Raw genomic sequence first — 27,819 nt, forward strand, 5'->3', positions numbered from 1 at the left:
AGAGGAAAGAGAAAATAGTTCCATGCTTTGTCCTTATCACCGACCGGCTTTATTTTCATGGTCGGGTTATGGCAGCATAGGCAGGAGGCGATGGCGAAATACCGAAATTTATAAGAGTGAAAGAGAAAAAGGATTATGCTGCCATACATTAACCTGTCAATACATGAATATGTCTTTCTCTTACCCCTGGTCGCTCGGTTTCATGTCTATAACTACTATACTATGTCTATGACTCTCCATGGACTGGCTTTTGACAGTTTTGACATTCTTTTGACAATGTGCAAAAATAATGACGTTACTTGACATTTGTTACATCGTTACATTACATTCCCATTCGTCCTAAACTTTTCAAGAACAGCGCAGCGGGTCTATTTTCTTCTAGCAAGTATGGCCTTGAAAAGAAATCACAAGTGCGCCTTAGGGCTCGGTAATATTAATTTATTAAACGATCTAATAAAATAAAAATACGAAAATATATGGGCACCTTTTATGTAATTGCTATTGAAATTATATTCAGGGTCCGAGAGTATGCTTATCAAAAAACCGAACGCGAGCTGGTGTAGTCGCGTGTGCAGAGAGGTTCACAAGCAGTTTTTGATATCCGAACGCCACCCTCTTATCTTCGATTATTTACGGAGCTACCTCGCTCTGGTGGAAGAGCGCCGGCGTTACTTTCTGGAAGGCAGGAGTGTCATCCATCCGCTTAGCATGTTCAGGTTTGGAAGTACACTGTACTAGCCTCCGCTTGAGAATTGTTCCGCGTGGAAGTCGTCAAAACTTTTAATTTTAACCCCATTTCCACCCTCCTAGGAGGTACACTTTCAAAACCTTTGGTAGCGGTGCAACCTTCAACAGTTTAGGCCGTGCATTGTCTGTCAAAATTTTATTTATATTTAGAAATAAATATGCTGTTTTATTACGACTCAATAAGCTTTAATTTTAATGCCGCTTTTTTCATTGCAGTCTTTTTTGGAAAAGCTTAATGGTATTCGTTAACCTTGCTCATATAGTAGCGTCGACCCTGCGATTTTGTATCATAACAGATGCTTTCAACATGTTATATGTCGAAAATTGCGACATAGTTCTCATGGTTATCCAAGTTATATGCCTTATCGACATAATAATATGTTTTAACATCGGTATTTTGAAGAGCAAATCAGCGTTGATAGTACTTGACCGTAGAAGAATTGCAAGGTGAGATTTTACTTAAGTACAGTCAAGGGCATAAATTTATATACATTCCCGAAGTTTAATAAATATGTGTACGCTCTTACGCCTTATAGACAATAAATTTTTTGAGTCACTTGTCTGGATCGATATTTTTGCCTTCGACTTACTTAATAATTAATGTTGTTAAGACTGCGTCGACCGTCCAGTGGCGCCCTCGTTATTAGGGTAATTGTGTTTTCTAATAAACGAATTAATAATTTCTGTATAAAGTATATATTATATTAATTAATAGTATATTAATATTGTTGTCCTACTTATTCCCCAACTTTTGATCTTTGACACAGTTTTTTTTGCTTATTTTTTGCTGTATCAACTAAACATCAAAGTAATCAGTTACAATTATCGTATATGCAACGTGACATCAAACGGCACCCAGATTTCTGATCCTGACAGACCCGGTTGTAAATGTGATTTAATACCTGTGTGTGGTATTTAATGTGTGGGATTGGTCCGCGGGACTCATGTAAACCTTTATTCGAAAAACATGAAATTTTGACACTACCATGCATGTACATTTTCGAGGCAGCAGTTTTAGTAAAAAAATACCCAGATCTTTTTAAAAAGGCCATAGATGTTTACCATAGAAATACAAGATATCCTAACAAACATATATTAGACTTCGTTCCGAACAGTTCACTTTTTATGAAAAATAGCTATTATTTATGTATGAAAATATTTAATGCCCTTCCTGAAAATATCAAACCCCTGCCTCTAAATCCATTCAAAGCCCAACTATATACTTGGCTCAAAAAACAGGTATTGTACTCTTTAAATGAGTTCCTCCAAATATAGTAATATTAAATAGAAATTATAGTTTTAAGTAAACAATGTAATAGATTAAGACCTACGTATAGCTTTAAGATAACACTTGCATGCTTAACTAGCAAAATATGTCACTGTACGGGAAAACCTTTCCAATATCACCTTGTTGTGCCATATTTTATGCAAATAAAAGTTTTTTTTTTACATGTGTTAGAAACTAGGAGGATATAACCAAACGGAGTAGCCATTAACAGGCATTCCCCTCTGTCGAAAATAGTCGGTCAATGGTCATACACAATGTATGGACTGACGTTTATCTGACATGGCTATTTCGACGTTACGTATTTGACGTTTCCCTCTCCCGCAAAAATTGGTAGACTTTTTTGTACAGCAAATTACAGACGTGGGGGCTCCGTTTGGTTATATCCTCCTAGGTTAGAAATAATTAATAATCACTATTATTGGCAAAACACCCCTTTAAATCAAAAAAGTTAATGCTCGTTATCAATATTTTTTCAAAAAATACGGGCATTGATTTGTTTCTAGTACTTTGTCGCATATTAAAGCTTCCGATGCAGAGTTACATAATACATGATATATTAAAATACTTATTAATAGTACATTACTACAGAGGCTGGGAAGTAAGGGGTTGCCGGCCGAATGCGGAGTTATGAGGCCGACAACCCCTTTTCACGCCGATATATGTATAGTGCTTTTCTTAAACATGCAATGAAATAAATAAAGAAATCTCCACGAAATTAAAGTTTTATTTCTAAAGAAACTAAAAGTAAACGAGGCACAAAATATAACTACCACCCATACCTATCTTTATCACACGTGTCGTATATTTTACACATATAGTTTATCAATGTATTACATAAATTTTCAAGATATATTTGGTATATATCTTTGATTTTTTCGCCTTGCATCCGTCTGACTGTAGTTTTAGCCACATAACTAAGATTACATAGTGTTTTATGTTGATATTATGCTTCACATACATCGTTGCCTTAAACATGAAGTATAATTAACAGGTATTCATCTAATATTATAATTCGGTTATAATAATTCGTAAACCGTGCAGCTTTTACTGGGGTCATGTTAAGCTGGTTTGGATGATCCTTTTAGGGTGTCCTACCTCCAGTGTCAGTTTGACGTGCTATCTTTGGGACAGCCTGTATATCTATTTTGTACGAAATTGTATACAGATTATTTACGTACCTATAAGACTATTTTTTGCTATGGGATACCGTTTACGAGTTATTTACGAAAAACTATAAAAAAGGGCCTTTAAATCCTCCCCTACTCGTTAGCTTCACTCCCACCCTCCGGTACCTTTAGTATGTTGTTTAATACACCATTCCCTACAACTATGCCAAAATATACACGAATTATTTCCTCCATTTTTCCTTCGTTTTGTGGCCTACATGTCACCGCATAAAACTATAACACGAAAAATCGATCCACCTTTAATCTAAGGGTTTGGTTGGAGTCTGCCCTGCATTTGCCCTTGATAACCACGTGAAAAATACAATATATAAACAACAATTTTGTGTTTCGTACCTCCAGTTAAGTTAAGACGAATCGGCGTTCATCAGGATACGTGCGCTGACCGCTATTCTATTTTACAGGGCATACGTTTTTAGCTACTTCTTACCAGATCTGATATCATCGACTCCGGTATCCTTCGTTTTGCTTATGATAGGAGAAAGGAGTCGCAAAGACATGTTGATCCCAGACATCCTGCCTTTAGCTCGCGGCATGAGGATATTTACTATTCTGGATGACATTAAGACTCTCTTACAGGTTCGCTATAAAGATAAAGATAACTTCGCTGGGCTCCGTCTAGTTAACTAATTCAACATTTTGGGAATCGGACATTTTGAGAATTCAACATTTTGAGAATTCAACATTTTGAGATTCAACATTTTGAGAATCCAACATTTCGAGAATCCAACATTATGTTCCTGAAGGATAAATATGTGTCATTTTCGAGGAGTATTGTTCTTAAATAATTGACAGTTGTTACCCAACAAAGTTTAGGTATTAACTAGAAGTTTTATTTTACAAATCAACCTTGTCAAAACCGGCAATGTAGCAAAGACTATATAAAAACAATTTTTCCAGTATTTTTGCCAATTTAATGAACTACATTATAATATTTATGACTTATTTCACTCACTTGCTCACGCTACCTTTGGTGAATCAACTCAAAAGTCAGTGACTCATAATGATTTTAGATAATTAAACTGTTTGTTTGGCAGATGTTGACTACTTCGCACCTCTGGTACCGAGTTATCCGGCACGTACTTCTTGTCATACTTGCCATACATTGCTTTACCTGTTTTTTCTATGTACCCTCGTGTTTGGAACATTATGGTAAGGTGTTATTTAATGACATCCTTGGTTACCAAGCAATAAGATACATGTTTAAATGTTTAGCTCATTTAACACATTCTTGGCAGTGACCGGGAAAGTTCCAATTGGATTCACGGGGTTCCTCGATACACAAAACGTTTCGCGTGTTTTTTATGACGTGTCGAGCAAGGAACGCTACGTAAAAGGCATGTTTGTAGCCGCTTCTGCGTTTTTTAGTAAGTTCATTTTTACAAGCCTTTTTAATTTTTTCGTGTTTGCTGAGAAAATATGTGTTTTAAACCAATTTTCCGTGTTAATTTGAGGTAGAGTATGGCATACTGAACATGAGTGAATAAAAAATTTTTAATGCTTCTCCGACCGTACGTCCGACACATTTCAAAATTATGTAGAATCAAAATGCATCTCTAAATCCTGAACCAAAATCTGGCTTTTCACCTGCCACTCCTGCCAGTATGGTCAGTCCTTAAGATTGTGAAACTAATTTCGTCTACAGGTACTGGATTTAACATGTTCAAGACTTATCATGAGACCGAGATAGTAGTCAACTCATTTATAATGTTATTGGGAGCCATGTTCAAGATGTACTCAGTTGGTAAGTGACGTTACTTACTGTTTTATCCTACCACTTATTTTCCCGTGCGGCAAAACCATTACCTATTAATACTAATAGGTCATTTCTTTTATTGGCTCAGTAACCCTACTCGTAAATAAAATTTGGCCCCTAACACGAGTCACTATGACTAGACTGCGCCCCCTTTACTTAGGCCATAAGTTATGTCACAAAGGTTACTACTGATAAAGAAGTTATAGGTACAGATCCCTTATTATTCAGGTAGATGGTTTGAAAGCTTATTTAATGCTGAATTACTTACCTACAATGTAATTTAACGTAATTTTCTTTCTCAGTTTTGCATGAGTCTATTTAATACTCGGATAAATGTTGTGAAAAACCGGCCTAGTGCGAGTCGGACTCGCGCACCGAGGGTTCCGTACTTTAGTATTTGTTGTTATAGCGGCAACAGAAATACATAATCTGTGAAAATTTCAACTGTCTAGCTATCACGGTTCATGAGATACAGCCTGGTGACAGACAGACAGACGGACATATGGACAGACGGACGGACAGACGGACAGCGGAGTCTTAGTAATAGGGTCCCGTTTTTACCCTTTGGGTACGGAACCCTAAAAACATGCAAAAAATACGCTCCCTGTTCAAGGTGATATTGGTTCATATTTATTTATTTTTCTTTTTTAACATCCTTGAATCTTGCATAATCCAAAAGCTGGATCGTTTATCTTTATTTTAATATATAGTTCGTGTGAATTGGACTGACAAGATTGCTACAATACATGTTTTACCAAATTAACTTGTTGTATGGCAATCAAATTTAGTGTATTGCTGTTACCTTACCTTACCTTTAGTACCTTACGTTTGAAAGGCTTTACAGTTTTTATTTTTTTTATTTTGGCGATTATAACCTTAAAGGACTAGTTTTTCATAGTACCTTCTCAGGACGTTTTTAAAGTAGACTAAATTTGCAACAATACGAGACTAGAATTGTCTCTGTACATCTAATAGTTTTAGAACCTTTAAAAAAAAATTTAGTATTTAGTTAAAGTAGGTACAAGTATAGACGACTGACTACTAAATCTAATACATGTAAATATAATATTTTTGTAGTGTACTGGCTGCAAACGTACATGACCGTGTACAACTCGACTTTGCGGTACCAGGAGCTACTGGATCAAGTTGAGGTTAGTCCAAAAACAAAACACTTAAACATCTGCTAATCGTTCAATAGCAGATAGTGTTCACTGTTCAACTTTTATATGGGAGGCGATAAATGTAAATTCAATTAAATAGTTGTTGTGTTTTTTGTTTAATTAGTAGTGGCAGTTGGGGTTTGCTCACGGTATGTCTCGCTAATGTTTTAAACATATAATTTCGCGTCGGATAATGTGTTTATGTAACATTAAACAGGTAAAGTGAAAAACCCGATACATTAAGTAAAATAAAATTACAGCTAGCTGAGTTAGCCAACCATTTAGCTTAGTCATAATCTTTATAGAATACGCATTTAATTACACAAAAATATCTATGTATAAGACCCTAACCAGTTGTATACCTACATATATACGAAGAGCAAGAAAAATGCGTACCTACAATTATTACATAATAACTAGACTATCTTGTACAGAAATTCATGAGTCACCACCAGTTTCCTGGACCATTAATGAGGCGTTTGCGTGACTACTACGGATATCGCTTCCAGGAGAACTATTATAAGGAATCAGTAGCTCTCGGCTACCTCTCAGGTGCGTCCGTCGTGACTGATCCTAGAAAATGTCCTTATTACAAGCGTCCACTTAAGTAGTTACAGTGGTTGACTGCATATTGATTGTATGTGTGCTACAGCGCAACCATGTACTATGTTAAAGATTGCCTGTCAAAACAAAAGCGAATGTCAAATGCCATTGGAAGTATTGAATTCAGAAATAATACATGATTTCGTAAATTATTTGCTTTTGCAACAGTATATTCTAAGATACAATCACTTATTGTATCTCCTGAATTCAGCTTTTCGTATTTTCCACTCCGCTAACCTTAGGTACGTTTAGTTATGCAACCTAAAAGTGGTCACGTGTTTCTTTTGTAGTCTGCCTCTTTCGCACTCATGAAATGTACATATAAGGTAAGTGGGCTATCACCGGACTAAGACTATCACTTGTATGGAATCATCATACTGTTTGTCTTGCCCCGAGTAAAATGAACTATGTTAGTCTTACCCCCTTACCTTTCATGATGGCTTCCCTTTTGCACACTTCAATTATCTTTAAGCGTATGTGTCATTGTAGATTTGTGGAAAGTTCATATTTTAGTCACGTTATGATAATCGCTTTAGTTTCCGTACCACGCACATTGTTTACAATACCTATAAAAGTACGAACCGCAATATTGCGGTGACTACTTTAAATATCAATTAACTTATCTTTGGTAGACCTTATGTGATAGCAACAAGGTTTAAGAATGTTCAGTTAACAGACAATGTCGGTCGGCATTAGAAACTTAGATCGGACACGATTATTTTGTCTAAAACAACCAAAATTTTAATTCCAGCACAACTTCGGGATGAGATCCATCTCAATACTTACCAGATTTTGGCAGACAAAGTGGCGGTCCTTAAGAATCTGCCGCCGGCATTTTTGGGCAGAGTCATGGGCTATCTTGAGCTCGAGGTAAGTACTCCAATAACTCACCGTACCAAGCACAAACAGTTTCAGTTGAACTTATCGGCCTAGCGAAGCAATTTGGGAGACGTGAGTGAGGGCATTTGTGCATTTTGTTTAGTTTGTCTTTAGAGTAAGCATCCATCAGAGCAAAAGCGAGATCACCGAGTGGTTCGAGGATTCTCTCTCTTGGTATATTTTCCTTCTCGCACCGCTTTGCTCCCTAACGATTCACCGACGCCTGTTTCACTACTACGTGTAAGTATCGCTAATAGAATTTTATGTTTTTTTTTTAAAGATATTCTTACCTGACGACCTTGTCTTCCATGTCGGTGACTTATGCAAGCACGTATACTTCGTTTGCACGGGGACCCTGGCTCTTTATACCGTGAAAGGAGTTGAGGTAAACACATGCTTATACATTAAATGTTACGAGATACGTCCAATATTTTAAAATGTGGCCGCTAAAAGGTATATCATAATTTCATAAATCATAAATAACAACTGAAACTACTGAAAATATATAAATACAAGAAAAAATATCAACTCAACACTTACAGCAACTAGTCGCCCTTTATGGGCAGCTTGCCCATATACCACGTGCCCACGAGGAACTTGAGAGATTTTAACAGTATATTTCTGATCATATTTAAAGACTACAATGTCCTATAGTTTTTTGGAAATTGCCTAGCTTCAGAGTTGAAACCAGTTTAAAAAAAAAACATCTTTTTATTGTGAATTTAGTGTAAAACGCCTTTGTGATGTAGCCACTATGTGACCTAGTAGTCCAAATATGTATGTGTCGCTGTAACTTCAAACTCGGGTAAATCCATTCGACCCTCTCAGCAAATATCTACCCTATTACCTTTTCTTAATACCAAAATCGCATAATCTGACAGATGGATGTACCCGAGTTTGAAGTTAAGCGACTCATATAACGTTATTGATAGATGTCATAAAGTGACAAGTAACACTGCATAAACTAGGTTTTACAAAAAAAGTAAAAATTATTTTTGAGTGACAGTTTTACAAATAGAATTTACATTTTATGTACAAAGACAAATACATACAACAATTTAAAAAATTTTTTTTGCCGAAATTGACCTAAACTCGCGGGAAACCGTTGGTTGAGGGCTGCGAATGACTTTTCGTTGTGGAGATTCTTGGGGGAGGCCTTTGTCCAGCAGTGGACGTCTTTCGGCTGAGATGATGATGATGATGACCTAAACTCATAATATTATACTTATCATTTTTGTTTCCTTCTCTTTGTCTCAGAAATGCGTGGTTAAAATCTTTTTCTCGGGCTCGGGCTATTCAAAAACTATGGCGTTATTCATAAACGTCTATCAAATCTAACAAGCTGTTGATATCGTTGGTCCCTATCTGTCATTTTGACATTTGAGGTTATTAGAAAGAGACAAAATGTAATAAAGGTTTGCTAAGTTTTATAAATAAGGGATATAAAGTCAGTCTAAGCTAACTAATGTGGAAGGCGAAAGATCGCAAAGCCCCCCACCAACTAGATGGTCCGACCAAGTTAAGAAGGCCACCACAGGGAAACTCCATCAAGCGTTGAGGGCTACGGAAGATCGAGACCGATGGAGACAAATCACAGGAGCTGCAAAACCAAGTGGTCACGATCCTCAGTAATGAGGGACCGACGAAGAAGAAAGAGAGCTTATTCTAGCCAAGCTTGAACACTATGGTGTCACCGGCAGCTTCTCATATGTAATCGCCTCCTTTTTAAAGGGACGTAAACAGCAGCCGTCTGTCCGCGGTGCAAAGTCCGACCTTCTCGAGTTAGTAGACATTGCGGTGCCCCAGGGTTACGTGATTGGAAATAATCTGTTATCAATACTAATGAACGCGATTTCACGACCGGACGATGCCGAGATCGTGATGTTCGCCGACGACGGTTGTGTGATCCTTGCGGCTGACAGCCAAGACCTACTTGGAACAAAACTAACCAAGGTAATGAACCAAGTAGCATCTGGGTTTTCAGTCAACGGTATGATAATGTAGATAAAACGAATATAAGTAGTTCATTTCTGTTTGCGTGGTAAAAAGGACCAACCGCTGCTTATCACGTGCAACGGCCAGCTTGTCCCACAGGTCGATCAAGTAAAATACCTCGGTCTTGTTATAGATAGCAAACTATCATGGAGTCCACACATAGACTGGTTATGTGACCGCCTGTCATCTACCTGCTTCCCACTAGGTAGACTGCGACCTAGTCTTGACCCGGCCAATGTCAGGAAAGCCTATTTTGGCTACGCCCATTCCTTACTTACATATGGTGCTGACCTGTGGGGGGATGCCGCTGACCGAATGAGACCATTCCTTATGCAGAAACGCGCGATCCGTTGTATATCAGGCGTCCCATGGGATCATCCGGCTCAAGAGCCAAAAAAATACTCACCTTACCGTGTGTATACATTCTCGAGGTGGCAAAGTACGTGCGACGTAATCTTTCGCACTTTCCTACACGTGGTGACACGCGAGGGGCGAATAGCGGAGGTGCGACGAACTGCGACCTCCTCGAACACGGCTTGCCAAATCGAGAAAATGTCTACACAGATATACAATGCATTGCAACACGAGATAAGAAATGCTACAAGCTACTGCTCGTTTAAAAATAAACTTAAAATAAACTAGTGGGTGAGGCCTACTACTCGTAGGATGCCTATTTTCGAGTGCCAGACTAAGTAATAAAAATTTATCCTTATGACAAATAGAAACTGATTAGTTAACCAAATAGTTTTCAAATAATGAATATTGTAATAGATTTTAAGTACTGAGACTCTAAGTACTGATTTTAAGTATTAAAGGCATAATGACATGTCAAAATATTTTTTATCAATAAATGATCTAGAGAGATAATATACTTTCATAGGAATTTGATTGTAATGGTAGAACATCTACAGTCTGTCACTGCAATTTGTGCAGTTAGCTATATCTTATAATTACTCGTATATTCGTGTAGGCAATGCACTTTGATGACGGCGACTTTGTCGGCGGGGTGTCGCTGCTGACGTTGAGCACCAGACGCGTCACTACACTTGTGGCCATTGAAATCACGCACACCTATCGACTGAGCTTCGAGCATTTGAGGTGATTACTGAAATGCTCATAGTTCCATTAGTAGTTTGAGTCTATTTAGGACATTTATGACTAATACCCAAAACTATAACAATTGGTTTGTGTTATGATGTAGAAAAGCAAATACATTTAAAACATATACATAACATAACATTAAAACATAACAAAATAGACAAAAAATATGAGTGAAAATCGTGTTAGTTTATATCAATGTAAAATAGACAAAATTAATATGTTATAATTTACTAGTAGGTTTAACAGATTTATTTTCCGTTAGCACTCAAATTTTAATTCTGATTCCACTGTAAATATTTTTACTTACTTAACTAAAACTGATCTAAAATTCGGATATCTAAGTACATACGTGTGTGAAGTGCAGTGAATAGTTTCCAACATTTCAGAGAGCTCGCCAAGCTGAACACTTCATTGCTCGACCGTATCAAGAAGGAGACATTCAAGCGCTTCACAGAGATCACGCACATTGACGAGCTAATCCTCCGTGAAGGATCTCCCACGGAGGATAATTAGGACGAGTAAGTACCTATCTACTGCAAAACCGTCCAAATTTACACTTCTTAGTATTACTAGCTACCCGGCCCGGCTTCGCACGGATTAACAAATTATACACTTAAACCTTCCTCAAATATCACTCTATCGATAGGTGAAAATTGCATGAAAATCCGTTCAGTGGTTTTTGAGTTTATCGGGAACATATAACACACGGACGCGGCGGGGGACTTTGTTTTATAAGGTTAGTCTTGAGCACTGAGGCAAAAATGAATCCATTAACACCCGCAGGTAGGGCAAGGTTTGCGATATCTTACCCTCAAAGATATGCCATTCAACGAAAATTAAATTTCCTTTTCTCCATAATTATACTCGGAAGTACTTACCTTTTTTTTTATACCACGTCGGTGGGAGTCAAGCATAAGGCCCGCCTGATGGTAAGCTGTTACCGTAGCCTAGCCTACCTTTTTGTATAGCAAAATTGTACGGGAACACGGGAAGTTCTTCATTTTGGTCAAAGTCACAAAACAAATCAAAATCATTACCTATTGTTTTAGCGGATGGGAAGTTGTACGAAAATCCATAACTGATTTTATTTTACCCTTATATGCCCTGGCAGGAATAGAAATTCGTGAATTCGTCTTCTTTGTCCAAAAATCGACAATCGAATCTCATCCACGAATTGTCAATTCTCACCAGCCTCTGCAATAATTTACTATTACTAGCACTAGAACCCATGACCATCAGCTCCGTATACTCGCAACTGTGGGCTAAATCGATTGTCAACTGATAGTTTATAACTTTTTCAAAAGGGGTTATTATGAAATGTATAAATGTATTATGTGATATTTTAATTAAAATGATAAATGTGGTGAGACTCTAACCCCGAGCCCGAATAGCAGTGGATAAACTGCTGTAAGTGCGACCTGACTAGGGATCGCAATTGCTGGATCCAGCATTGCGGATCCGCATGTAGATATATTGTTTGTTAAATAATGATGCATAAACCTCCGATTCTAAACCTTTTCTAGGTAAAAATGATTTAGTGCTTAATTGAATATATACCTGAACTAAATACCTACATCATTATTTCGTTTCTTTTTAGGTGACAAATCACGATATTCTAAATGGGTTGTTTTATGTCAAAAACCACGTCTTTTTGAATATTTTGTTACCTGGCCGGGTCTCTGTATTTGGCTACATCCAAAAACCGAGGTAGCTGAGGGCGCGTGAAATTAAAAACAAGTCCAAATCCCCCCCCCCCCCCGTTATTCCAAGTAATGTGTGGCAGTGACTCTTAATAATACAATTTTTCCATTTTTTTATAGTACTATTTCATTAATAATTTAATTTATTTATTTAAAAAAATCATAGCAAAACGATAACTGTTGTATCCATGCTGGAACCAGATGGATTCGGTTCGATCCAGCAAATATCCAGCTGAATTGAAAAGGTGCTGGATTGCAATCCCTAGCTCCTGACATCTAGTAAAATTGAGTGTATACATACCAATTAGCCGGGAGTCCCATCCGGATTACCTTCTACAAATCCGGGGGTTCAGCCTCCGACCATTCCTTTAATTTAAAGGAGGATCCTTTATCATTTAAAACAACGTCGGTTAGACTAGATTGGTTAATACTTTTCCTATATACATTGGCTGCCAGTTTGGTCTGGTATCTTATTTTCAATTGAGATGAAATTTTAATATTATTATATTAGGTAATTACTGAACCGGTGAGCTCCATCTTAGGCTCTGTCTTCACTTTCCATCAGGTGTGACTAGAGCCAATAGCCAATCATTTTTTTAAGCCTTAGGGTGAAACGAGACTAAAGAACAATTAAAAGAGAGATGAATAACGAGCGATTTTGATGTAATCATAATCATTCATTAGAACTATGGTATTATATACAAGATGTTCTTATGTTTAGTCAGCACAGACATGGACCCCTACTAGGAAGTGACAACATATATGTATAATTGATGTATGACACTTTATGTATCTACTAAAAGCGGGTTACAGCACGCACAATCTACAAACTAGTATTACAAACTGATCAACATCAAATATGGCGGCGGCAGCTTTCATCCCATTTCACAATGAGGATATAATTAGATAGAGCGGTACTGTCATAGTAAATTTTGTAACCCCAGTAAATTCACTGCCATCTGTCGACACACTTTAAAACTAAAAATAAATATTTATAAAAATACGATAAAATTTATTTAAATATGGATAAATGATTTTTTTATTTGCATTAATTATTTTTATATGTTTTATTCCATGTTCTTTCACTGGTATGCGTTAAAATTATAAATAACAAAAAAAACAGTCAACGCCCTCTATACGAGTGTAGGCCAAAACTAGTGGCGCCATCTGATCGAGAATCAAATTTTCTTGATTTTCGAGGCACGTTTTTTCCTTAGACTGTATCCATCTATTACGGAGTTATATCTATCTTTGCATTTCATAAGTAACTGTCAAACTTTTCACACAAGTACATTTTAAGGACTTTGATAAACGGTTTTGGTGTAATCGGCCGAAAATATATGTGTAGTAAGTAAGCTGCAATGAGTTTTATGGTGTACAAATAGTAGAACTGAGCCATAATAAGTTTGTGGTGATAGCCAATACAATAGCAATATTTATTTATTACGTATCTATCCACATAGATGAAGGGCACCATGGATCAGCCAGAAACCTTTGACCAGCCTTTCGTGTTTATTTATGGCTATAATAAACTTGTGGGTTATTTATGTACCTACCTACTCGTATCTCTCCTAACCTTTACTAACATAATTAAGAAGAGTAAAATGACAGTAGGTTGAAAGAACATATTTGAATTAGACAGATTTAAGTGGAAAATCATAAAACCAACGTAAGTAAATATGTAAATGTAACGTTAATTCATAAAAGTTCTTGGTAGATAGGTAATATTACTATTTATTTTTCCCTTATAGATGTGAAACACAAAGGGTATCATACGCCATCATCACATCCACGGGCGTCGCCAAGGCCCCGCCGCCCCACCTCGGCCCGCTCTTGATCAAATGTGGCTTTCCATTACAGAAGGGTCCTTATGCTTCAAGGGCAATAAGGTCCTTTTTAGGGTTCCGTACCTCAAAAGGAAAAAACGGAACCCTTATAGGATCACTCGTGCGTCTGTCTGTCTGTCTGTCTGTCCGTCTGTCACAGCCTATTTTCTCCGAAACTACTGGACCAATTAAGTTGAAATTTGGTACACATATGTAAGTTTGTGACCCAAAGATGGACATGTAACGTAAACAAATTAATTTTACCCACGGGGGCCACTTTTGGGGGGTAAATGAGAAAATTAAAAAATAAAGTTTGTTAAACTATATTGTGTTACATATCAAATGAGAGAGAGGTTAGAAGATATTCAAGGAAATAGGCAAAAAATGACCATTACCCCCCCCCCCCCCTTTATCTGAAAGTACTGCTTCAATAATTTTGAAAAAAATACACAAAATAGATCTTTACCTAAAGATCACCGGAAAACCTATTAGAAATGTGCAGTCAAGCGTGAGTCGGACTTAATTACTTAGTTTTTGTTTTTTTTTTATACCACGTCGGTGGCAATCAAGCATACGGCCCGCCTGATGGTAAGCAGTTACCGTAGCCTATAGACGCCTGCAAGACCGGAGATATTACACGCGCGTTGCCGACCCTTTAAAAACCTGTACACTCCTTTTTTGAAGAACCCCATACTGTAGCCCCTACGGGTTTTTTGAAGACATTTCACATAAAAAATACATTGTTTAAATTGTGTAATGCACGGAACCCTTGGAACGCGAGTCCGACTCGCACTTGGCCGGTTTTTATCTGAAATTCCAACAGAAATTCTGATAGAATTACTGCACAAGAAAAGCCACAATTAATCACACCTTCGCTGCATAAGCTCGAGTACTTTCGGGAACCTACCACGGCATCCAAACGACGCGACGCCGACGGTACGTAAGACGTGACTCTAAATACATTAAGTGGCTTACTCGGTTCAAAAATAGTGAACAATAAAGTGTTGATATTTTAAGTGCTAGTGCAAGATAGGTCCAATTAAGAAGCAACTGAGCTTATAATTTTATAGATTCTGCCACTGCCACTGTCACTGCCACTCCCACTTCCACTCCCACCCCCAGCCCCACCCCCACCCCGACTCCCACTCTCAATCCCACTCCCACTATTTCATCTAAACACAAAATTTCATCTAAATCGGTTTCAGCAAATCGAATTTGACGATAAGTATATCGATAGGAGCACCACCTACCAGGTGCAATTGACTTTTTAAACCATCCGTGTATACTAAAACCTTCTCCAGAATGTAAAAACATTTTCCGTTTTACTGCAGGTTTTTATGATTTCAAACAATCTTGCAATTTTAATATTATGGAACTATGGTAGGTATAACTAACGCACACAACATTCAGGCATTCGACGACGACGAACGAACGTTTTCAAACAAGTGCTTTACAAACAAAAACGTGAAAAAGTTCAAACTAAATAGAACGGTTCATTCGTACGCATTTGAAATGTCACCAATCCATCCTCGCCTACTCGTAGCTTTCTAAACAAACAAACATTGCTCTTTGCTCCTGAAAATTCGACCGTGCCGATGAAAGGATTTTACGTACCGTGAGAAATTAATAGAGTTAGACCAAGATAAGTCTGCAACGATTTTGATAGCACACGCAGTGTAAGTGTTATTTATATTTATAAATACGCCGTAATTTCAAAGAAATTTGACGTTTAAAATAACACTTGCACTACGTGTGCTATTAAAATCGTTGCAGACTTGTCTTGGTTTAACTCTATGATAATATGATCGACTGTTCAGTTTTTCCTTTAAAAATCGAAAAAAAATGTAATTTTGTGTAGGTAGAAAAAGCATAAAATTTTCCCAATTTAAAAAAACGTGACGTAGATATTTTTGTTAATGCCCATTTAGAAAATAATTCAAGACCTGGGAGGCGATTTTTGCATTTCGATCGCTCGATATCGTCACTTGAAAATCGGTGGAAAACGGCGAAATGCAAATTTTCGAAATACGAGCGATAGAAATTGGGAATCTACTGGTATTGACTAATCGTTTTCAATTCTATTAGTAGAATTTAAATGCCTAATAGTGGAGATTTTATTGAACGAAATACACGAAATCGAGAGGTCTATATTCAAAAATGGGCCCCCTGGTTTAGCTGTATGCTTTGTGAAGGTGTTCTCAATAGACTACAATATAACAATATTACAATATTAGATTATTAAATAAATAATAGGCAGTCTCCTGGTAGTAGTAGTCACTAACAGGTTTATAAACGGTTGACAAAGATCTATTAACCCATCAGAGATTCATCTGCGGAATTGCAAGCGTCCGTCCGGAATAAAATTGCAAGTGTGTGTAAACCGCTTACCATCAAGCGGGCTGTATGATGTTTGCCTCCGATACCATGAAAAAAAAAGTTGGCTATAATATACGAACAGCGGCTAGTCGACAGGCCCAATTCTGTCGCCATATCCGGTCGGGATAGGGAAGAGCGACATCCGAATAGACCCCTTGAAACACTCGATATTGTGATGTATCGATAACACAAATAATATAGGTCATAGTTAATGGAGTATATAGTCAGCAGCAGAAACTAAGAGCGCGAGACTTTTAAAACAATCTGGACACAACTTTATTCTTGCGTGGAATGATGTTATTGATTGATACAAAATGTCCTATGTCCTTCCCCGGGTCTCTAACTATCTCCATGCCATATGTCATCTAAATTAGTTCAGCAGTTTAAGCGTGAAGAGGAAACGGCCAGACAGACAGAGGTACTTTGGCATTTACATATACTTAATATTAATAAGGTCCACTGATGGCCGCGGCGAGCAGAGCAACAGCATTCAGATATCAAATTCTATCGTTACTTACAGCAAAAATAAGTAACTTACTTATAATTTCGTTCTAAATTAGCGCTATAGCGTCACCATTTATTCTTATTTGTCACCATAGTGATTGATAAGTTCGAAAACGGAGAGAAAACATTAGTCATAACATAACCTTGAAGTATAAGTATATGACTGAAAAAAAAAGGTATACCTATTGACTTATTTATTTATTTTATTTTAAAATTTAATTTAGGCAACAAGGCCCATATTACATATACCTTATAGACTAACATACATATAAATTTCATACTTATAAATATACTTATGTAGCAACACATAATAAATCCAAATGATTAAATTGTTGGCCACTTTCATTATACATACCTACTCTACTAAATTTATTCCCCAATAATTATTATGCCTCGATTATACTCTCTAACTTAGTTAATAAGCAATAAAGTGTGCCGTTCCCTTCACCTCTACTAAAATTCCAGTACGTGAAATGACCCCCAATACTCATCACAACACTAGTCGCCAACAGCCAACACGACGCACACCGGGCGTGCCGACCATTTTCCATTTGTGACTCATCGTTCCCAAAAAGCTTATAATATCATATTTTAGTTTCTGGAAGTGAACGTTATTAATATGCACATAAAGTTGAATTTAGAGTACAAGTTTCCAATGCAATTACCTCTTTGAAAACTAGCGTCTCATTTTATTACGATGGGTATTTAATCGGTAAAGTTCGATTGACACCGGGTTTGACCCTGCGAGGCGCTAATGGCGGATAGATGTCATATAGTGGTCTTGTTTGTTTATAATTGGATGAAGGTTGATATGTAAACTATAGTCCGGTGCTTAATACAAGTAAAAATACATAAGTATCGTATCGCTTGGTTTAGGTACTGGATATTTCCCACTGTAGGTACTCCATTCCAAATAAGTACTAAATGAAAAATGGTTCTTAATAGAGCCAATTTTACGTCATACATCAATCAATTATTCAAATTTCACTCATTCTGTTTAAAATGTGTTTCATCCTTTTTAAATTCGCCTTTTAGGTACTATGAATCTATATACGCACTGTATGAAAATATGGTCTAGGGCAACATTAAAGCTTATTATTTATTAAACTTATTATTGCACTAAGACGAATTAGCCAAACGGTTTCGACCCAAGCAGCGCTACTCGCTTATAATGGCTACGTAAATTCTCTCTTGCGATATGGACTTGTAGTTTGGGGAAACTGTATTGACAAAGACGCAATATTTATAACACAGAAGCGTTGTATCAGAGCCATATTTGCCTTACACTATATGGGCTCATGTCGCTCTTATTTTATAGAAAACAACATACTCACTTTCCCTAGTATGTACATTTTTGAAGTGTGTGTTTTCGTACACAAATATAAATACTTGTTTGTGGAATTCCAAACAATGGGTCCCCGCGCGACAAGAACACAGTATAAGTTTACGTTACATAGACCTTCTGTTAATTTGGCACTTTCCTCGAGAAACTCTTATATTATGTGCATTCGTATTTATAATAAATTACCTGACATTTTTAAGAATAATAATTTGAATATATTTAAATCACAAGTACATGTTTGGTTAATACAGAGATGTTTTTATAGTATTAGTGAATTTTTAAATAATGAAATAATGATTTAATGGGATTTTATTGTGTTTGACTTCGATTTTATATTATTTTATTTTATTTCATTCTGTTACTGCATGATGTATTAGGTAAGATTTTTGATTATGATTTATGGTTGTATTAATATTAATGCTTGACATCATTCATGTAAGAGTAGCATAGGAAATGTTTGTTTGTACACCTGTAAAGGTAGAGTCTTGGTGAGTCCACATAAAATTGTTACATTAGTAATTACTGTGCAATGTACCCATTTCTCACAGACAATAAAGATTATGATTATGATTATTATGATTAACTACACAAAAAAGTACTGCATACCTTTTTGGAAAAAATAAACTCTCATAGAGAAAACTTTAAACAAGCGAGGTTGTTTCGTCAATCCCTTCTCCGTAGCGAACGAAACACAACTGTCACTGTCGCACTAGTGGGGAAGACTGATAGAGATATTAGAGATGACTACGATACGCTACGTAGCATTAACGATGGGCACGTTGGCTACGCGCCCAGGGCGGATTCTCTTAATATGATAGTGGGAAGAACACGAAACCCACACATTTATGCATTCTAACACGAGATACTCCAATATCAATGTTTTCCTTAACCGTGCTTAAAGCAAAAAGAAGGGTACTGATTTTAAGACCTGATGATTTAGGACAACCTGTAGCTTAGTATACTGGAGGGATTTCTACAAATGACCTATTGTTAGATTCCTTTTGATTTATGGAATTTTGATGGAAAAAGCTTTTGTTTCGCCATACACAGTATTCACATTAAACACAGATATTCCGAGAAAAACAGAAAAACCAAAAAAGACTTATACTTTTCAAGATGGCGTTTGATCCCCGTGGTCCCCGAAGCTCCAATTTTATAACAGGCAAACAGGGATCCGTGAAATTGTAGGTGTCAAATTTCATTACTGTCACTATTGTTTAAACCCCATTTAAGAGCCAACAGGAGTGGTCATTTCTCCATACAAACGTACTCGACTGTTTCCTCCGTGGTTTTTGAAGCTAGAGGAATGATTTTTTTAACACAGATTAATATTGTCAATATCTGTGTCGGACTGTTTTGCTTTTTTTGATATTTTTCTTTTTTAAGGCGCTAGAGCCCTTCAAACATGGAGAAAAATGGCCTCACTGACTATGCCGCAATGATAGGCGTGGTATTCAAAACTGATATCAATTAGCCAAAAAATCAAAACAGTCCGACACAGACAATTTCATACTTATTTAGATTTCCAAATTTGGTTACGATTGGTTAAGTTTTGGAGGAGGAAACAGTCGAGTACGAAACCTCGATTTTTGAGATTTTTACGCAGGATTTTTCGCCTAAGCTGCAGTTGGTCTTATCGCACTAATTTTAGGGGCGGGGTCAAGTTTCTAAATACGTACACAGACAGAAAAGTGATGGGCAATAGTCGACATTGAATGTCGATAATCTAGTGATGTGATAAGTTATCGATAAACCATAACAAAGTCGCGATTTTCCTCTTAGTAGGCGAAGTATGTAAAGTGAGTATGCACTTTGGCCCCAGGGGATATCGTAACACTATTTATTATTCCTTGGTTCATACAAAGCTGAGCTGACACACTAGCTACGAGATTAAGTCCTAGCTACCCCCCAAAAAGGGAGGGGAAAAGTTGGCTCCTGCGGTCCAGTTTGCCTCTATTTCTACCTATCCGTTGCTATGAGATCAAATTTGGTATAATTTTTGTGTAAATTAGGGACGAATAATTTATTTTAGAAATAATAGTTTCACATTTTCATACACAAATCTGAATATACGAACGAAAAATTAAAACTATATATAATTTTTGGTCACAGATTTGCTCTTTAGAAGCAAATTGTGGTGATTTGCACTAAAAATTAATTACACAATTTAGTTTATTCATTCTTTATTTAGAAAAGTATCAGTTCTAAGTACGTATTATTATATTGCTTTATATTTTACAATTTTCACTATTATTCAAAAATTTATTTTAAACAAAGTATTAATTTTATTAAAACTTTTGTGACGTGATCTTGTTAAGTATGTACATGAAAAGGGCTCCACGAGGCGAAATACTTTTTACGCCAATTATTTTCTTTTTTTTTTTAATTTACAACAAAGACGAAAGTTCGAGAAAAATATGGTTGGAAATATGGTTACTTAATAATTGCCTAACTTGTTGAAAAAATTACTTTAAATAATATCAATTTATAACCGTAGTATATTCCATGATATGTTTTAAATACACCATATTATTTCCTAATTTTTAAAAGAATATTTAATACCTTTAAAATAATATCTGTCTGTCTGTCTGTCAATCTGCCTGTCCGTCTGTCACCAGGCTGTATCTCGTGAACCGTGATAGCTAGAAAGTTGCAATATTTACGGATGATGTATTTCTGTTGCCGCTATAACAACAAATACTAAAAACAGAATAAAATATTTTTTTAAGTGGGGCTCCCAAACAACAAACGGGATTTTTTGCCGTTTTCTGCGTAATGGTACGGAACCGACTCGCATTTGGCCGTTTTTTGTTAATAGCTTTTGAACTTTTTTTATGTGGGAATAAACGCTTCGACTACATTTTTCTAGACATCATTCTGAATCCAATGAGGTATTATACGTATTTTTAGGAGTTAGTATCTCTATTAGTGGCAGCCGTACAAGCCCAATTTCAAAGAAAAACCGCAAATCGATGTACAGGTTAGCCGTTTGGCACACGCATACTAAGAGGTCAAAACAAAATTTTTGACCCGCAGTTTCTAAAAAAAATCCCTTAGGAGGGGTATGCTGAAACATTTTTTTTGTATGAAAAAAAAAACATTTTTTTTTCAAAAACCTATCGTGTGTGGTATCATACGAAAGGGCTTTTTGAGGCGATTCTAAAATTATACCACATCATTACATTTTAGCCATTTTTTTTGTAAATTAAAACAAATAGAATTTTCAAAACACACCAAGTTTGGGGTCAAGTTAAAGGGTTAAGGAGGTATTTCCCGTTGGATATATGGATATTACGTATCATTGTATGATTATTATGTACCGTATCTGCAGTACAGTTCCATAAGTCTCTTAAATAGGTATTGAAGTAGAACTGTGTCACTTTGTATTGAAAAAAAAAAACTAAATAAATTTTTTATTGCTTTTTTGGGGTTACATATGAGGATATCACGTATCATTTGTACAAAAAAAAATCAGCCATATCGTATCTGGAGGAGCCCAAACTTGGTATGTTTTGAAAATTCTTTTTCTTTCAATTTAAGAAAACACCGGCCAAGTGCGAATCGGAATCGGGCGCCGAGGGTTCCGTACATTACACAATTCTGTTTGAATTACCCGTTTCACATAAAAATACATTGTTTATGTATTTTTATGTGAAACGTGAGTGAAAGGTAAATTGCGGTTTACGATTTATAACGTATTAAAAAAAAACTACTAACTAGATCTCGTTCAAACCAGTTCTCGGTAAAAGTTGGCAAGGTAATGTACATCATATATTTTTTCAGTTTTATCATTCTCTTATTTTAGAAGTTAGAGGGGGGGTTACACATTTTACCACTTTGGAAGTGTCTCTCGGTCTCGCGCAAACTATTCAGTTTAGAAAAAAAATATATTAGAAACCTCAATATCATTTTTGAAGACCTATCCATAGATACCACACACGTATGGGTTTGACGAAAAAAAAAAATTTTTTTTTCCTATTTTTGAGTGAAAATCTTAATGCGGTTCACAGAATACATCTACTTACTAAGTTTCAACAGTTCTTATAGTTTCGGAAAGAAGTGGCTGTGACATACGGACGGACGACAGACAGACAGACATGACGAATCCATAAGGGTTCCGTTTTTTGCCATTTGGCTACGGAACCCTAAAATTGGCTAAAATGCAATGATGTGGTATATTTTCAGAATCGCTTCAAAAAGCCCTTTCGTATGATAGATGAGAAGTATACGATAGGTTTAAATTTTTTTTTTTATACAAAAAAAAGGTTTCAGCACTCCCCTCCTAAGGGAATTTTTTTTAGGAACTGCGGGTCAAAATTTTTGTTTTGACTAGTATATACGTGTACCAAACGGCTAACCTGTACATCGATTTGCGGTTTTTTTATGCGAACAGCTTACACTATTTTTTTCACCACCTTGAACCTTTTGTAGACTAGACTATTGTCCCAAAATATTGGGCGACGACCGGTCTGGCCTAGGAGGTAGTGACCCTGCCTGTGAAGCCGATGGTCCTGGGTTCGAATCCCGGTAAGAGCATTTATTTGTATGATGAGCACAGATATTTGTTCCCGAGTCTTGGGTGTTTTCTATTTGTATTTAAGTATTTATATATTATGTATATCGTTGTCTGAGTACCCATAACACAAGCCTCCTTGGGCTTACCGTGGGACTTAGTCAATCTGTGTAAGAATGTCCTATAATATTGATTTAATATTTATTATTATTTATTTATTTATTGGGTTTCATATTTATTCCGATCAGAATTAGGAGCTCTTCAATTTATACCTATTTTTATCAAAATCTGACTCATAAATAAAAAAACGGACCATCAATAAAACTGTATAATTACATCAAAGTAAGAAATATCACATGTCACATGTTTCTTTATTATGATAATTTTATCTAACCTGAGGCTTTCTTTTTTTCTATTCAACTGAGCCGGAGAGCGGCAAATTTGTTTTTCTAGACGCTTGCTCGAAAAGATCTTATTTCATGCAGGTGTACTGAAGGGAAAAGGCCTATATTGTTCCCGCGGGAGTTATAGCTTTCTTTTTTAATTAGGTATGTCACTAATTCATACGAACCAAGTAAGTTATAAGTAAAATACTTTGTTTAAAATCAAGGTATAAGGGAGTTTTACTTTTAAAATACTCACGACTATAATTTAATATTTTTGTTTATCATATTTAAAAATATTTAATTGGATTAATTTAACAGCCGTTATCTTGTATGTTTTTATACAACAATGTTTTCTTGTATGTCCATGTTATGTTATGTTTTTTTACTATTCTGTAACTCGAAATGTTAATTAGATTGCAGGTTGTAGAAGGATATTGAATTTAGTTACTAAAAACGCGAGCGGCTTGAGGCCGGCGAGGAGCGCAAATAACGTGCGCGTCGGTGTGCGTGCACCACACACACTGTGATAGTCCCTCGGTACGCGGTACCGCCCCCGTCAGCGCGACGACGATATTCTCTTTCAAATCTCAAAATTGAGTTTGAGCTCGGCTCCTGTTGGCTCTTAAGACCTAAAATCTGTTTTTGCAGTCACATTTTTAAGTCCTAAACATTTTTCCTCCATTTATTTTAGTAAATTTGTATTGCATAGCACTCGTGTAGTACCAATTGTGGATCTACTGATGTCTATTTTATTGAAATCCACTCAATAGTGTAGGCGCTAGAAGTAAAAATATGATTTACTATTCGGCGTCCTCTCAAGGCGGCTGTACTAATTTTTCTTTAATAAAACAGGTGTAAACAGGTTGTGAAGGGCAAGAGGAATCTACCGATATGTCATTTTAAAAAATCCGTCCAGTATCCTGAGCTACAGGGTGTACTGATTTTCAGTATTTAAACCCATAACCCTACTTTCTGTTTGTCGCAGTCGAGTAAAATGTTGATATTGGAGTAGAACGTCTACAAATGTATAGACAAAAATGGAATTCATATTCCTCCAAGTTTCATATTAAGAGAATATCCCCTGAAAGAGTATAAGCGCTAAATCTGAATTCAGCTATTATTTTCTATAACAAGAGGTATTTTTTCCGCAAAGTTATCTAGGACTTTTTTGTAGAATTTAATAAGCTTTAATGTTGGCTTACACCATATTTTCATAGAGAACGTATATTTAGAGTAAAACGCAAATTTCTCCAGGATGGTACACATTTTCCAAGATGGTTGCGATTCCTCGAGGTCCCCAAATGTCAAATAGTGTGGACTTGAAAAAGAGACCTTTAATTAACATACATACCAAATTTCATAACTTTGGAAGGATTTCGAGGTTAAACTTAATCCGATTGTGTTATTATGGTCTAAGGTGCACCTCTTTCAATTTATTCAAAACTTTTTATGAACATTAACTGTCTTTATATCACACGTTTCTCTGTCAGAACTCGGCCCCAGGTGGGGCTCCGGATTACTCCATGATTAATGATTACTGTCGATGGGAGTTTGACCAGGATTTACTCATTTTTGCATGAAACTGCTTTTGATAATTTTAAGCCAACTCCTAAAAGGTTTTTCGGTCACATATTAGGTTACCTATCGGGATAAGCTCCCTGTTTAAATAAATTTCTAGCGCAGAGAAGCTTAGAGCAAATATAAAACCTAGGTAACACGATTTACTTTTTTATTTTTACTCGGCTAGCGCAAAACCGAGCCTAGCAAAAAGGTTTTAGCATTGTAAGATTACTAAACTAAACTAATACTACTGATTGATTTAAACTCACGATTTTGTATACATTATTATTTACGAAAACGGGACTTAAACGCGCATAATTCAGTTTTAGTCCCGTATCCGTAACTAATGGAATAAAAAACTGTTCATTGGTCCCTACTTTTGGAGGACAGCCAACACTTCACACTGCCCGAGGCAAACAACACGCGAACGCGAAGCGAAGCGACGCGTCGGCGCCGTGGACCCGCCGCGCCTCGCCGCTTCGCTTCGCGTTCGCTGGTAGTTCGCTTACGTAAGACGCAGCGTAATGAGATTGGGACTATGACGTAGCACTTTGTAGCAAAGTTGTGTCTTCAAACGTTTAATTCATTCAACGCTGCTAAATAAAATAATTGTATTGTATTGTATTAATTTTTAATTCAAGCAACAACATGGCTCAGAAAAACTAAAACATAAAAAATTAAAATAATTAAAATACAAACTTAAAAACTAAAATATAAATATGCTCCTACCTGTATAATGCAGCCGTTAGCATAGTTTTTCCCTACTTGTTACGAGTATACAGTGTATATTATATTGTGTGTATTTGGAACAGGCTATCTGGAACCAAAGGAATTCAAAACGCTACCCATGAGATCCATCATCCAGCATATGGAGATGGTGGGAAAAGCTCTTGAGTAACGGACGGGTCTTTCCTAGCGGGTAACTGCACAAAAGATCCCTATGGGTCGAAGTGTATCCGCAAGGGCCCCCGAAACCATAAGATAAGATAAGATACAGTGTGTAAATTCAATACGGGCTAATATTTAAAAGAATATTTAAATTTTAATAAATAAATTACGGGGTCATAATTAAGTGTAAGTTAAGATCCAAAAAACTTCTTAATATATATAACACGGATCCGTTTGTCAGTGTACGTTAGAATTGGCCTGGTAAGCTCATTAAATCTATATTCAGTGCCAGCGCGAGCTAGTAGCAGTAAAAACCAGCCAAGTGCTAGTCGGACTCGCGCACGAGTGCAAGGAGTTTTGGCCGAAGAGTGTCAAGTTCCGGCGGTTCCGGGGCCGGCTCCATGACACTGCGGGGTTGCGACTTGCGAACTGCATCGCAGCCATAATTGTGTGTTTTTAGTTTTAAGATATATTTTATAATAATATGTATGCTAGTTTTAAGGTCCCATAGTTGCCTGGAAATAAAGATTTTTCATTTCAAAAACGGCAAAAAAAACTTGTTTGTTGTATGGGAGCCCCACTTAAATATTTATTTTATTCTGTTTTTAGTATTTGTTGTTATAGCCGAGCGACAACAGAAATACATCATCTGTGAAAATTTCAACTGTCTAGCTGTCACGGTTCATGAGCCTGGTGACAGACGGACAGCGAAGTCTTAGTAATAGGGTCCCGCTTTTACCCTTTGGGTGCGGAACCCTAAAAATGACTTATTTTGTTTTAAATTCTTCCCGCAGTAAACTTTTGAGAAGTCTTTCCAATTTAATTTATATTTGAAATTATGAATTAGATGATATGTACTAACGTATAGGTATGCCTACTTCATATTGACCTCTTTTGAATTCTGATACCAGCAGTAACAAAGATATACCTGCAGAAAATCAATTCTGTTGTTGGTCTAAGAAATACCTACCTAATTACATTCCGTAACTTATCAAACTCACTTCCAGACTAAGTTTTACTGTGCCGGAAAATATAATTTTTACGCATAATTTAATTTCAAGATATGCAAGTAAGTAGGTAACTTTAGATACCTGTATATGTATATGGCATTGTCATTGCATATGTGTATGTCATTTAAGTCCTGTCTTTGTTTGTATTATGAACTTTTCTTTGCACACAATAACTAATGCACAATAAATAATTTTTATTATTATTATATTATTTTATTCATCATCCTTCTTATTTTTTAATATAAATATAAAAATAAAATATAAAAACACTTGCAAAAAATATATAAACACATAAAAAAACCTAACCTAGGGTGTCGCCAGCAGCAGGGCAGAGCCCAAGCTGTCGGTGGCCGCAGAGTAAGGAACCGAGAACCGACGTACTATACGCGACCACGAACTTATTATTATTATGTATATGATACTTGATTGCATATAGCTAAATTACTAAAGGAATGCGGCCTTTCGGTCAGGTAGTCAAATATTTATATTTCTATTCTATTTTTATTAAAACATAAGTTTATCTCCTAATACAACTCGACTACACGATTATCGCACATTCGCGCAAATTTTACTTGTGCGAACGCGCGATCAAACGTTTTGAACTCTATTAGGTGCCCTAATTGACAATCGCGTAGTCGCGTTGTATTAGGACGACCCCTCAGAGCTCTCGGACTGTAGTTATGTAAATGAAGATTTCGTCAAAGAGAATAACATTAAGTCATTGTTGACTTAGAGACGAAAGTTGCATTGCGCTTCTAACACACTGGCTGACTGACTCCGTGAATATGCCGGGCACCTTGCACCTTTGATCACTTTCATCTCTAGATTAACAATCTATAATTTTATACACGTATGCATATGCGGCGCGCCTAGCGAAGCGACAACGGACCCTACTCGTAACAAATAAATATAAAACAATTTGCAAGTTTTGTAACCTATGTGACTTAAAAGAATCAAGTCTAAAAATACCTTACTTAATAACTAACCCAAAAAACCTACTT

At 36.4% G+C, this 27,819-nt stretch overlaps 1 protein-coding gene across 1 annotated transcript; it reads left to right on the forward strand.

The window, feature by feature from the left end:
• The first annotated feature begins 496 nt into the window (after positions 1-496).
• Positions 497-11,226, forward strand: LOC134755015 (uncharacterized). The gene is made up of 13 exons (XM_063691493.1): positions 497-716; positions 964-1,194; positions 3,121-3,137; positions 3,572-3,751; positions 4,865-4,963; positions 6,053-6,126; positions 6,570-6,742; positions 7,228-7,238; positions 7,490-7,608; positions 7,898-8,002; positions 9,349-9,570; positions 10,583-10,710; positions 11,100-11,226. The coding sequence occupies exons 1-13, from the start codon at positions 529-531 to the stop codon at positions 11,224-11,226; spliced, it is 1,674 nt and encodes a 557-aa protein (XP_063547563.1). The 5' UTR covers positions 497-528.
• Positions 11,227-27,819: the final 16,593 nt, after the last annotated feature.

This window comes from Cydia strobilella, chromosome Z (genome assembly GCF_947568885.1).
Source record: "Cydia strobilella chromosome Z, ilCydStro3.1, whole genome shotgun sequence".
Lineage (NCBI taxonomy): Eukaryota > Metazoa > Arthropoda > Insecta > Lepidoptera > Tortricidae > Cydia > Cydia strobilella.